The sequence below is a fragment of the Brassica rapa genome, chromosome A01 (genome assembly GCF_000309985.2).
Source record: "Brassica rapa cultivar Chiifu-401-42 chromosome A01, CAAS_Brap_v3.01, whole genome shotgun sequence".
NCBI lineage: Eukaryota > Viridiplantae > Streptophyta > Magnoliopsida > Brassicales > Brassicaceae > Brassica > Brassica rapa.
The window spans coordinates 5,832,439-5,846,941 of NC_024795.2; the positions used below are offsets into that span (position 1 = coordinate 5,832,439).

Here is a 14,503-nt window from a genome sequence, read left to right on the forward strand (position 1 = left end):
GACAATTAGAATCCGGTTTAGTTACAAGAACCGGAGAAGTGGTGAGAGTATAAAAAGGCGAGTACGACGGAGACGACGACTGTTCTTCGCCCTAAAGATCAAAACTTCGCTGAAACGAAGATCGACTCTGTACTCGCCACCAGTCATCACTCTCTTCTTCCCTCCTCATGTAACCGTTTTTTTTTACCTTTGAACTTTTAGTAAACTAGTTTCTGATCTCCTCTGTTTTGTACCGTAGTTAGTGCATCGATCTGAGTTGCTTACGTGTCGTTCCTTGTGTTTTTGTCTGAATCATGAGTTTTATTGTTTTGTCTTAAATCTATTAACTATTTGGTTTTGAGCTGATTATGGATATTAAAGGTTTTGACTTTTCTTGTGTAGATGATTCGTTTCCATATCTGAAGCTGTTTTGCTTTACATTAATGACGTAAAGTTCCCAACTTTGGATGACTAACCAACTCTGTGTTCACATGTTTAGTTTAAAGGGTGAAGCAAAGCTTCATTGAATGGAGATTGATCTCGAAATGTCGTCAGGAGAATGTGATGATGATCAAAGGATCAACGAAGGTTTAGAGTTTGAATCCAAAGAGGAAGCCTTTGAGTTCTACAAAGGGTACGCTAAATTTATCGGTTTCAACACCATTATAAAAGCTAGCCGCCGTTCAAGAATGAGTGGGAAGTTCATCGACGCCAAGTTCGTTTGTACACGTTACGGAACCAAGAAAACAGATGAAGCAGAAGAAGAAGAAGACATAAACATCCCTCAAGCGAGAAAACGCGGTAGAAGAACAAACCTTTCTTCCTCCAAAACAGATTGTAAAGCCTGCTTACACGTCAAGAAAAGACAAGATGGGAGGTGGGTGATTCGCGCTTTGGTCAAAGAACATAACCACGAGACCTTCCCCTCTGGTCAAACCACTTCCATAAGAGAGTCTTGTGGACGTGGAAAGGAGATGAAAAGCAGCAGAAAGTTTCAAGCTTTGGAGGGTGGAGACGTTGAGAGACTCCTAAGCTTCTTTACTGATATGCAAGCTGAGAATCCTTTCTTCTTCTACGCCGTTGATCAGACTCTAAGAAGCGTCTTTTGGGTTGACGCAAAGGGGAGATTGGACTATGCTTGTTTCTCTGATGTTGTGTCTATAGACACTACGTTCGTCAAGAACGAGTATAAGCTTCCTCTTGTGGCGTTTATTGGAGTTAACCACCATGGACAGTGGTTGTTACTTGGTTGTGGACTGTTGTTAGACGATGAGTCTACTAAATCTGGATTCGTTTGGCTTTTTAAGTCATGGTTAAAGGCGATGAACGGACGTCAACCTAGAGTTATACTCACCAAACACGACCAGACCCTCAAAGAAGCTGTCTCTGAAGCTTTGCCAGCGTCTAGACATTGTTTTAACATGTATGATACTCTTGGTCAGATGTCTGAGAAGGTTGGTCAAGGCTTTGTAGATGAGATAAACGAAGCTATTTACGGTTCTTGCAAGGGAGATGAGTTTGAAGAGAGATGGTGTGAGGTGGTTGATAGGTTTGGTGTGAGAGACAATGATTGGCTCCGTTCTCTGTATGAAGATAGAGAGCATTGGGTTCCTGTGTATATGCAAGATGTTTCTCTGGCGGGGATGTGTAGTGCAGATTCTGTTTTGGATAAGTATATTCAAAGGAAAACCACTTTGAGAGCGTTTCTTGATCAGTACAAGAGGATGGTACAAGAGAGAGTTGAAGAGGAAGAGAAGGCTGAGATTGAGACGTTGTGTAAACAGCCTGGGTTGAAGTCTCCTTCACCGTTTGGGAAGCAGATGGCTGAGCTGTACACGCGCGAGATGTTCAAGAGGTTTCAGGTTGAGGTGTTGGGAGGTGTTGCTTGTCATCCGAAGATAGAAAGCGACGAGGGTAACAACAAGAAGATGACTTTCAGGGTTCAAGACTATGAGCAGAACCGTGCGTTCGTTGTGGTGTGGAGCTCTGAATCATCTGAAGTTGTCTGTTCGTGTAGATTGTTTGAGTTCAAAGGGTTTCTTTGTAGACACGCGATGATTGTTCTGCAGATGTCTGGAGAACTTAGTGTTCCTTCTCGGTATGTGTTGAAGCGTTGGAGAAAAGATGCGAGAAGGAGAGAAGCTGTTGAGTCTGATCTGATGTGTGGAGATTTAACTAAAGCTCAGCGGTATAAGGATCTTTGTCTCCGGTCTTTGAAGTTGAGTGAGGAAGCATCTTTATCTGAAGAGAGTTATAACGCTGTGATGAATGTGTTGAATGAAGCTTTTAGAAAGTGTGAGATCACAAGTAACGTGATCCACATTGTTGAAGAGTCAGACTCTGATGTAGCTCATGAAGAACATAACAACAACAACTCTTTTAATGAGAATGTGGCTGACACAGGACAGGTTAATCTTATGATCATTGTCTTCATAAGACAAAGTATTTGGGCTAACGTGGCTTTCTCTTTGTCTAAAGGAACATTCATTACATGAAGCCTGGAAAGAAACTGCTTTGCAAGAACAAAGACACCGTTACTCGATTCTTGACGACTACCTCAGCGCTCAACAAATGTCACATGAAATGGTACACTAGAAAAGTCCTTTACAGCTATATAATTTAAGAAAGTGTCAAACTGCAAACTAACATTGTTAGCTCTTCTCTGTGATCAACAGGGACAAATAAGCATGATGGCCTCAAACCGAAATGGATATTCTACTTCCCATCAAAACATACACTCACTGGTATGTATGTAACTGCTTATGTTCTATGGTGTTTAAACTGCTGAAGATCCTTTTATTATATCTCATTGCAGGGACAATCCATAACACAGCAAAGGCTTTATGAAACTGTAAGTTGTTCACTGAATCAAGTCTGCATAACCTCAAATATTTATTTCATAGATGAGTTTTTGAGCTGGTTTTAATTAAAATTCAATGTTGAAAATTATGGCAGGATCAATTAAGTTTCAGACCAGATCAAGTTATGTATGAAAGACTTCAGGACATGGTAAAAGACTTGAACTAGACCTTTTGAAGCTATCTCGGATTTTCTTGCGCTTCTCTTTTTTTTTTTTTTCACAAAAGAGTTTTTGTTTATTCATGAATGTTAGGGACAGACAAGTTTTAGACATCATCCTCAGCAACATTGCGAGTCTTCAAAACATCAACAATCCAACAAGAATGTATCTCTCTGAGTTACTTGTCCGTTTAAGCAGGAGAGTTTAACATTTTAATATATTTGATTTAAGTTTTGATGGAAAAAAAATTGAATGTTTGTGTACAGACAAGTGGTACAGCTAAAAAACTTGTTAGCGGTGGTAAAATGTTTCCTTCTTACGAGTTATGCCTTTTTAGAATCTGAGGGTTCTCTGCATGTAGCTTTCGAGTCAAGATTATATCAAACAATCCTCCTGATCCTTAACACACACACGCACACACACACACACATATATATATATATAACAAAAGAAAATCATGTGAGCATCGGTTAAGACCCAGAGATATCTGAAACTAGTAAGATGCATAGATGTCTTCGTCACTGCCAAACAAACTTATCTTCGTTTTTGAGACCTTTTCTTGAATGAAAAAAATTATCTTTAGATCACCAGAATGATATATTAGTAATTGAATGATTTCATATCCAAAAACTAGCTACAGATTGAAAGATTGCCACACATTTCATTAGTTCACAAGTCTTTCAAATCTCAATATGAGATATATATGATATGTCCCTTCGCATTCAGAATTAGATATCTAATAATACGTGAAGTTTGTGGGATCAGATTGCCACGGATAGACAAACCACAATCGAGAGAAATTGAAATCTTATATTATATTAAAAGGGAAATTTCAATTCTACCACAAGTTTAATATGAACATAATTCACAGAGCTATGCTGAAAATTCGAAACATTGGCTTAGGACATAATTTTATATAGGACATATTCACAAATTTTATATAGGACATAATTCTCTCCCTTATTATTATTTCTTCTTCTTTTTGTGAAGGAAAACATATTGTTCTTGAACATATCACTATTAATATCACTAGGATAAGTTTCTCTTAATCTGTTAGTATTCATTCTAAAAGGGCAAAAAATAAGCTTTTAGATTGAAAAATTATAATAAATATTATCTTCACTAAAGGCTATGTTTGTATGTTACAGTTTTGTTTTCCAAATTAAATATAAAATAATAAAATTCCTTTTGGTAATTATTTTGTCAAAATTCTATTACACAAGTTTTTTGTTACTTCACTATAGAAAAATTTAGTAAGTAAATAAAAAATATTGTTATTTTATTTGACATACGGTATCAGATTTAGATTAAAATGGAAGATTACCATACAATTAAATATTAGCCCACAAGTCTTTCAAGTCTCAATGTGAGATATTTGATAGGATAGACTGAGAGATCACGAACATTTTTGGTATGATCACGAACATGTCCTGAAGTTGCTCTTGAATCATTTAATCGGGTTGACATGGACTGAGAGATCACGTTATGTCGGGTTTGAACTCGGGTTGTCACATAATTAAGAAATGTTTTGTGTATCAAAAGTATAATAGTTTCTCTATTTTGTTTTTATATAAACGCAAACACATATTGTGTCAAAACAAATTTAAACCGTACTTTTGTTTAAGAAGTAGTTAGACTAATCATATATATAATTACTCATAATTTTTTGCTGTCCAAAAGCAAATATGAGAAGTAGAAGAAATTTTCCACAAGTTTGAATTCAAACGAAGAATTATCTTTGAGGTTTTCCTTGTAGAAAGATAATATAACTCACATGTCAACTACTTAAATCATATTATCATATAGTCCCTTGAACATTGGTGAGCACTAAGAATTGTGATTTTTGGTCAAGATGTTTGACGCCAACTTACTATTGACTTCTTGAAAGCATCTTTTATTGGCTGCATATACAGTTTTTGCGTGTTTGACTCCTTTTTCGTACTTATATAGTGGAAATTTTGGTATTTGGATTGGGTTTTCAAGTGTTTAATTAAGTATTTTACAATTACTTGAATGCCTAATATTTAATTCAAGATAAGTAAATTTTAATGTTAAAGTTATTTGAGTAACTTAAATCGATTTTTAAAGTTGACAAAAAAAATCGATTTTAAAAATTTTTAGAATTGAAATACTATTGGTGATTTTTTAATAAAAACTTCAAGTCTTCTGGTCCATCGGTCGTGTACGTTCTTTTGTACATATTACATAGTACTTGGATTTGTGTATTTTAATAAGGCGTTAGGAAGCTTCATCAAATAAACCCACCGCCTAATTGACGAACTAGTGACAGCTGGTTAAACGGTAATTAAATCTATTTTGGGTTTATTGAAATGACAATACTTACGCTTAAAATTTCTTACAATAAAATAGTCACGTTAGTATGATACATACAGTAAATTTATTAATGAATAATTAAGTATATTATATTCTTTAACTTGTTACTTGTAACGACGTTATCAGCTTCCGTCATTGCTCACGTCATATATAGACGATCCTTAATTAATAGCAAGTTTTCTGGATTGGGAAATTTATTTTGTTTGCTTCAGTTTTTATTATCTTAAGTTTGAACAAAAATTACAAATATAATATAATTGATATAGTTAAAGAAAAAGAAGCTACTATAATAAATTTTAGTGATATCCAAGCCAATCATTCTAACAGCATTTACATTTTATTTTAAAAGTTTGAGTCCTTTAGAAAGAAAGAATGAATTAGTCATCGACTCCTCGTTATCGATCAAGAAAAAATCTCAGCACTAGCAAAACTAATTTATACCTGAATTTATATCGATGATCATGAGCAATCCTTAAAGATTATCACACTCTCCGACCGCAAAAGTTTTACATATGCAACTATCCTATATATATTCTAAATAGTTGGTCAAATGTGAAAAAAAAACTGATTTTGGAGTTTTTTTTTTATCACTATGCAATTATCCTAAATGCATTTTAAATGAATTAATGATGAATTTTATAAATTACCAAACGACTTGGTAGAATGTGAGTCTAAATGGGGAGATTACTTTTCTTTCATCCCACAAGTGGTTCTGGACGCTAGGTGAAACATTCGTAACAGGTCTCCAAAATTTTTGAAAAAATTATATACAAATAAGTTTTTTAAAAAAAATTTAGGCATTCGAATTTGTAAAAAATAAAATTTACATAGATCCAGTATAAGTCCCCAAAATCTTAGGTCAACTCCTATCGGACGGTAAAACGGTAAGATAGTGTTGAATTTAATGTTTTTTTTCTCCAACCAGACTGTAAATATGACGGTATTATAGTGTGATTCTCTTTCTTGCTACAGTGCTACACCATATTTGGTGGTACACTGTAGCAACGGCAAAAAGTTTTTTTTTTCAAAACTGTTTTTTTTTTGTTAAACCAAAACTGTTTTTTTTTGTTAAACCAAACTGTTTTTTTTAGTTAAACCACAACTGTTAATTTCAGTGGGTATTATATAACTACATTTGATTTATATTACCTTTTTACAATTGCATCAATTATTTTAAATAAAAATAAGTTTATCATTATTATTTTGTTCTCTTAAGTGTAAACATTGAAAATTTAGAATACATAACAAATTTTAATTTAGACATTGAAAATTGAAAATACATAACAAATTTTAATTTAGACATTGAAAATTTAAATTACGAAATTAAAATTAATATTTTAATATAATATATTTACATTTGAAATATGTTAATATTTTAATATAATATTTCGCTACATAATATATTTATATAATAATTAGTATTTATTAAAACTAAAAGAATCTTAATTAATAATATAATAATAAAGAATATTCTTTTTGGTGTAATATTTGGTGTTGTGGTTGGAGACTCAAAAAATTTTAATGTTAAAATTATACTAAAATGGTGTGATTTTGACACCAGAATGATGTTATGGGTTGGAGATGCCCTCAAGGGCCGACCCTGCATACAAGTAAATATCGTAATTTTGTTTAAAAAGTAATTAGTTTCCAAACCAATGGCATATAAAAAGATGCATTGACCAGTAAACGATCGAGAGAACCGAAAAGAGAGGAAATCATCAAAGTCAAGTCTTTCTGTATCATGCTTCATGTTATCACCATTCGTGGTTTCCTATAAAATTATTTTCATGATCACTCCATCTCCATCCACCTAAAATATTAATATTGGTGTACATTATACATTTTTTTGGTGTAATGTACATTACACATACATGTATATATATACAACTTTCAATACAACACTGAAATTAACTTACATATAAGCTAACGATCTTATGAAATGTAATTTTTGAAAATTAGCACATTACTATAATAAACTTCTGATAAAATAAATAAATATGTAAACGGTAAAACTAAAAATATAATCAACTGATAGTAGTTTTATGCGGACATCTTCGATATGATCATGTTTGGATATATTTTCTTTTCTTGTTTTTTGTTTGTGAAAAACATATATTTTCTTCTTCTGGTGGAAGCGATTTGCAAAAGAAAAAATGTTAAATTTTACTTATCCTGGGTGATGATTAGTTGGTTAAATACAGTTGCTTTAGAAAGTGTCAAATATTTTGTTCATTAGAAAATAATATAAAATATTTTCCAGTCTAAAAAGGAAACGATTTGAAATTTTAAATAATTAAGAAAATTTAATGTTTAAGATGAAAATTTAACGGATGAACCTACTTGCGCTTAAGAAAACCTACCATCAAACCCACAATCAAAACGAAGCAAATGTTTTCTATATACCCGAAGTAATTTTGGGGTCAATTTCGATGCAAAGAATAATGAAAATCCCTGAAAAGGCTGAACATCCTTATAATTTAACCATAGCTGAACTATGCAGATAGTAGTGACCAACTACTGAATCACCATAAATTGTTTACATCAATAGAACATTACCCGAATATTTTCAATAAAAGAAAACATTATACGAATATTTAAACTAAATACTAGTTTATACAATTACTTCCTCAACACTCATAATGATTTTACACACTGCCCAAATTATTTGATTGAGTTATTAAAATACAAAACGTATTAAAAATTGAAGGTACAAGTCAACGACCATCAATAGTTCTATTTTATTTTATTTCAGGGTTAGTACGACCATCAATGGTTACATCTCCTTCGCATATATAAGTGTAACCTTAACCTTAATCCTAAAGCATATGCAATGAATACACGGTACACCAAAGAAAAAAATAAAATAAACAGAGAAAACAAAAAAAAAGTCCAATGAACAACAACTCGTCTAGAGCAGGCCAGTGGTTACAACACTATGAACCACACCAAGTTCAAGAGCTTAGTCCATGCTTCAATGGTATTAATATGATGCCATCATCCCTCGGAGACGGCGGTGGTATTGTGGAGGCTCATGAAACGTCTGGAAGAAGATCTAGGGCTTCGAGGAGAGCCGTACCAACGACTCTTCTGAACGCAAACCCTAGCAATTTCCGAGCTCTTGTGCAGAAATTCACTGGACGCTCTTCTGGTGGTGAATCCAACCGTAGAAGGGGTCCGGTGACTCTGGATTTCGGTTCTCCAACTACAATCTCGAAAGAAGCTATCTTTCCGGTCTCCGGAGATCGAAAGAGTTATGGTCACGATCATGTGCTTAACCAGCATGTGAATAACGAGCGTCACGTGACTTGGTCAGGTACGGAAGCTACGACGACCTATCAGCTGGGTGAAGAAAGTAACTCCGTGTTTGATCAACAAGATCATGATCTTTTGAGGGAATATTCAGTGAACAGTAGTTATGATGATGGCTTGGATCATGTGGATTATTATTATCACGATTTTCACCAAGCGACGGAAACGTTGGAGGAGTTTATGATGAGCGATCTTGATTTATAATATAGCTTCTTTTTAGTAATTAGATGAAGATGAAAATAATGATTATCATGATGTTACTACTCAAGGGGATTTTTTTTTTTTGGGGGTGGGGGGGGGGGGGGGGGGGGGAGAAAGAATATTTCATTAAGCATTTCTAATAATATGTGTAATAAACATTTTGTTTTCTGTTCCTATAGATGATGAAGATTTTGTACGTCGATTATCTTACTCTATTTTCTTGAAAATGTGGATTTAATATATAGTTCGAAACTTGACATAAGATTTAAGAAAGGGTGATTTTGTTTTACATTTGTAGGAATGTAAGTACATACGAAAACATTTTTCTTGTACCTATAGAAAAGACTAATATATTGATGACAAAGCAGGACTAATATATTGATGATAAAAACATGTTATGTCAAGTTTCGAACTATATATTAAATCCACATGTTATAAGAAAATCACTTCAAATACTTTGATATGTTTCAGTAAAATGTACTGGATCATATACATCACAGTTAAACAACGACCAAGATATAAGGTAGTACTTTATACTTCTTTTTTTGTTGTTGTTGTTGTGTTATAACTCTCTATACGTTCTTTTTGTGTTATAACTTAGGTTTAAATATTTTTGATATGCGTGTGTGAACAATTGATCTAGTACATATACAATAATTACACATGCAAAAGTGAATGACACAAATAAAACTAATAAAGAAGTAAGGTGATGTCGGAGACTTAGTCATATACTCATGTTCAAAAACGCGTACATTTTTCGTTATTTTTTATGTATTGGTGACAGTTTACAAACATTTGAATGAAGAAAATTCTGCAACGTAAGAGAGATATTTATTTATGCTGTAATTTCATCAGTGAAGCCGACAGAGAGAATTAGTCAAAATAAAGGCCAAAAGCATCATCAGTTGAACAATGTCCGCAGTCAAAAAATTTACTCAATTCTGTCTCCAATTGATTTAGAGATAATGAAAAATCTTAGTTCTCGGTCAAAGTTTAATATCACTCCTACGGATTATATCGCAAAGTCAACTTTGTGTAAATGGTTGTTAGATTCCGTTCACATTTCACTGACATGCTAAAATTGGGTTCAAACTTGCTTTAAAAGAAATTATCTGAATTGTTATACGTAATAATAGGTGCTGGATGGACCATATATTGGTTCATTCGTTATTTTGTTTTAGTGAATCCAAGTGAATATATAGGCTATACAGTTTGTTTTCTAACTGAATAAATTGAAATCATTTTTACAACGTGAACGTCACGATTTGGTAATAACCATATAGTAAAAAAATTGCATATCATATCGCCGAATATCCAGTATAAAAAAAACATACTGGAGAATGGACTCGAAGAAAACTCTAATTTCTCGATTAGATTTTGACTCATTACTTCATATGATAGCACCTGACCCATTCAAACAAGTTAGACGCATAGCTTTGTCCTGCACGCATAAGCTAATTGGTTCTACGAAATTATGAATAGAAATACTTGGCGAGATAAAGACTGACACTTTATCATACATGTAAGGAAACAATGTATTGATAGCTATGTTAAATTTAAAAAAATATAAAGTGACTCTTGAGCATTAAGCAAGGACAATTAACTTCATCGACAAGCAAAATAAACACACACACAATAAAAAGCAAACAAAACGACGACCAAGTCAATCTAATTAGTTTAAAAGTTTAATTGTATCACCTAATCAAACAAAAATGTTTTATTGCAATTTATAATTGTTTAAAGTTGAGGTTATAGCGTGAAAGATGACATGTTTGTTTTTATATGTGATCAAGTGTGAAATGGCCGAGATAAATCAAATTAATATTTGTACGTGTTTTACGTGCATGGAGTTTAGCTATTATTATTATTATTATTTTCTCGATAAACCTAGCTGGTTCGATAACGAAAGCAGATGATATAGAAGGGGAAGTCTAAGATTGAATAATGCTCTCATCAATGAACCGTAAAGTATACAATATATGTCGTGTTTATAGTTAAGCAGTTTTATTTTACTAGCTGGTGCTAACAATACCAAGTAACAAAATGTTATAACTAACTAGACTAGTACAATGTTAGTAAACCTAAACTGACAAGTGGATAAGAAAGATAAGTAAACATGTCGGACCGAAGCGGATGAAACGGAGATGCATAGCTAAAACCGCATATAATAAATGCGATTTTATTCATGTTTCTGAAAGCTTTTTATAATTCTCATCCTCCAAATAAGATTGATGCTCAGTCCGTTTTCCATGTGAGCCTTAAACCACTACTCGTTAAAGATATCATTATATGGAAATGTTTGAAACACATGAACAGCTTTATTACGTGTGAACAAAAATAAGTATTATGTCGATTATTCCCATGAATTTGAGTGAATTAATCTCCACATAACCATTGTAATAAACCATATATAAGGTGGGTCTCACTACAGTTTTTGGTACACAATCTTAATTTTAACTAAAATCGCCTCATTGAAAATCCTAAAGAATGGCCGCAAAAATTAAAGCCAAAGGATTGGTAAATGGCCCATATGTTTCAGTGCATTCTCATCTTATTCCCGTTATGTTGACATGGTGTGTGCTTTGCCTACTAGTTTTTGACTTCGTTTTTCTCGCTTAAGTAAAACCAAGGCATCCTGATTTTTAAAAAAGGACAGTAGTCTCTCGCCGTGGCTCAGTGAGGCTCCTGATTGGGGTTTGCCGGAACTTGAAGGGCTGGAGTTTAATGTTTTTGCCCCTAAAGCCATAGGAGTGAAACAACTGAAAAGGTAAAGTCCCCATCGTTTTCCATGTTCATATGAATCTACATAAACCAAAATCCGGTCTGAGACGGTGTAGGAGAAGAATCATGGAAGGACTTGGTTGATAGATGGTGGGACAACAGAACAGACAAAGTAGGATATAGTTTACTCGGACATCAAGCACAGGAAATGGGTGAAGCACTTCGGTGAAATGAGTCTCCTACTTAGTATTATCAAAACAGCCACCAGTCCAGAAGGAACAAGTAAACTGACAGTTATAGCATTATTAGAAACGTTATCTCCACGTAAATGTTCACAAAAATTCTTCACTTCCATCAGAATTGACTCATTAGAGATTCCTTTCTGATCTTTGGTCAATATATGAACTCAGCATAAAAATAGCAAAAATCTCGAGTAACAGGTAACTGGAAATCAACGTTTTGCAAAAGTGTTTCAAGAAGTCAACAGATGCACGAAACAACGTTGAACAAGCTCAACTTACGAAGAAAAAGGAGATGATTCTTGTTCTAATAAAGTAGAAAGAGGAGATGACTAACAAACTATGTACTCTAAAAACTTAAATAAAAGGGCTTTCGATACTTCTCTCTCCTTATTCAGCTCATTTCACAGCAGCAAGCTTCCATCATGTCTCTCTGTCTTAGTATCTTCTTCCCTGTTGAAACAGAAACGACCACTTCAGTAACTACTATGTGGAAAATGGAAAAATGCAAGATTTATTTACGGTCAAGCACAACTTACTTGGTCAGGTCCGGGTTGGCCTGCTGGATTATTATTGTTCCAGTCTCCAGCTACATTCCTCTGATCTCCCTGTGGAAATGTCTGATTCTGCTCTTGTCCAGGTCCACCATATCCCTGTCCAAATCCAGGATTGGGAGCTCCAGCTCCCGGTGCAGGACCATAGTTTCCACCCCCCTGCGGACCGTAATTCCTAGGCCCTCCTCCTTGGTTGTAACCTCCTTGTGGCCCTTGGTTAAAGTTCCCAGGTCCGCCTTGTCCGTAACCACCCGGTGGTCCTTGGTAAGGAGGCACGGGAGATCCCTGGCCTTGATTGTAACCACCCTGATACGGAGGCGGTGGAGATCTCGGAGGGCCTTGGTTGTAACCTCCCTGAAACGGTGAAGGAGGAGCTTGTCCAGGAGGACCATAGCTCTGCGGAGGACCACCATATCCACCTCCACCACCACCACCTTGCATTGGGGGTTGCTGACCATACTGAGGGTTTCTTTGGAAGTTTTGAGGACCGCCTTGACGGTCAGGTCTTTGATTGAACTTATCACGGGGTTGTCTTCTGTTAGGCTGAAATGGTGGTGGCCTGTGTGTGATCACTCCGTTCTCATACTTATCTCCTGAAAATAAAATAAAAAACGAGAAAAGAAAATAGTTATTTACACAATTCCAAGAGTCAGTTTCTATGTATAATGAATCAAAAACCAAAAACTCACCTCCATACTCTTTGTTCGCAGGATCAATGTAGGAATCTGGCAATATAAACACCACTCCGGGTAGATCTGTTCGCAATACCGAACAAGTGAGAATTCTATTCAAACAGTTTATTCAAAATAAAGTCACATAAAAAAAATACCCTTGAATTTCTCTGATTCTTCTTCAGTCATAATCGCTTGAAACCCTTGGTAAGTTGTTGTGCTACAAGCGTAGATCTTGTTTTTGGCCTCTTCCAAGCTGTAATAAATCAACCGCAAACACCAAAAAAAAAAAAAGACAATAAAACGCCAAAAAAAAAAATACAAAACAGAAGCAAAGATTAAGACCAATGTATCTCACTCTTGTCTTAGTTTCTAACTAAAGCATCAGTTTAAACAAAACTCATTCGTATCTAACAAACAGCAGACAAACCCATCGAATGTTATTCCATACAAAACAAAACTGAAGCAAAGCTTTCAGACCAAAGTATCTCACTCTTGTCTAAGGTTCAGACAAATGTATCATTAGTTTCTAACTAAAGCATCAATTACTCAAACAAATCTACAGAGACAAGTCTAATTAATTATAATTTCAACACGAACCTGAGTATCAGGGGACAAAGGATTATAATTATACAATAAAACGCCAAAAAAAAAAAAAACAGAAGCAAAGCTTCAGACCAATGTATCTCATTATTGTCTTAGTTTCTAACTAAAGCATCAGTTTAAACAAAACTCATCCGTATCTAACAAACAGCAGACAAACCCCATCGAATGTTATTCCATACACAACAAAACTGAAGCATCAGTTTAAACAAAACTCATCCGTATCTCACAAACAGCAGACAAACCCATCGAATGTTATTCCATACACAACAAAACTGCAGCAAAGCTTTCAGACCAAAGTATCTCACTTTCGTCTAAGGTTCAGACAAATGTATCAAACTCTTGTCTTAGTTTCTACAGAGACAAAATTTAATTAATGTAATTCCACGAACCTGATACCAAGCCCTGCGGCGCAAGTCTTCTCATAGGTAGAGACCATTTCCTCAGGGGACAAAGGACTGTCCTTGGGGAAATCCATGGTGATGAGCCAGTGATTGTAATCGCATCCTTCGAACAACACAGTGTTCTCCGTGATCTCATCGCCTTCTTTGTAAAGCTTGTACTGCCTCGTCGAGAACAGCCTCGCCGGAGCTCGAGACGCTCCCGTGAAACGCCCTAAAACGGATCTCTGTAGCACCGTCGATACAGATGGGGTCACGGAGGTTGGAGCAACGGAAGAAGACGGAGAGAGTGTGATTGATCGGTTGAGACATGAAGTGGTGGTGAGTAAAGCTCGTCGGAGACGGTGAGAGTACATAGCCATCGCTGCTGGAGAGAGTTCTGGAGTGTTGACGAAATTAGGGTTTTTGTGTGAGGTTTTACAACAAGTGAATAAATAGTAATTTCCTTTAAGGCCTTTATGTTTTCGATTTG

At 34.9% G+C, this 14,503-nt stretch overlaps 3 protein-coding genes across 8 annotated transcripts; 2 read left to right on the forward strand and 1 right to left on the reverse strand.

Moving 5' to 3' along the window:
• The first annotated feature begins 45 nt into the window (after positions 1-45).
• Positions 46-3,386, forward strand: LOC103857855 (protein FAR1-RELATED SEQUENCE 1). 6 transcript variants are annotated; one of them, XR_631059.3, is made up of 7 exons: positions 46-167; positions 471-2,387; positions 2,458-2,565; positions 2,655-2,723; positions 2,770-2,830; positions 2,935-2,988; positions 3,092-3,386. XR_631059.3 is itself a non-coding variant. In XM_009135122.3 (7 exons), the coding sequence occupies exons 2-7, from the start codon at positions 507-509 to the stop codon at positions 3,173-3,175; spliced, it is 2,226 nt and encodes a 741-aa protein (XP_009133370.1). In that variant the 5' UTR covers positions 46-167; positions 471-506; the 3' UTR covers positions 3,176-3,379. The 6 variants fall into 6 exon arrangements, 4 of the variants coding, with proteins under 4 accessions (XP_009133370.1, XP_009133362.1, XP_009133354.1 ...); XR_631064.3 differs by having other exon boundaries at positions 3,098-3,386; XM_009135122.3 differs by having other exon boundaries at positions 2,795-2,830; positions 3,098-3,379.
• Positions 3,387-6,796: 3,410 nt separating this feature from the next.
• On the forward strand, positions 6,797-10,477 carry LOC103857888. Its single transcript, XM_033273812.1, has one exon. The coding sequence runs from the start codon at positions 8,225-8,227 to the stop codon at positions 8,843-8,845; it is 621 nt and encodes a 206-aa protein (XP_033129703.1). The 5' UTR covers positions 6,797-8,224; the 3' UTR covers positions 8,846-10,477.
• A 1,472-nt stretch (positions 10,478-11,949) lies between these two features.
• Positions 11,950-14,462, reverse strand: LOC103857899 (multiple organellar RNA editing factor 1, mitochondrial). Its single transcript, XM_009135156.3, has 5 exons — positions 14,023-14,462; positions 13,186-13,283; positions 13,046-13,111; positions 12,342-12,949; positions 11,950-12,255 (listed from the first exon to the last, which is right to left on the reverse strand). The coding sequence occupies exons 1-5, from the start codon at positions 14,391-14,393 to the stop codon at positions 12,241-12,243; spliced, it is 1,158 nt and encodes a 385-aa protein (XP_009133404.1). The 5' UTR covers positions 14,394-14,462; the 3' UTR covers positions 11,950-12,240.
• Between the last annotated feature and the right edge of the window lie 41 nt (positions 14,463-14,503).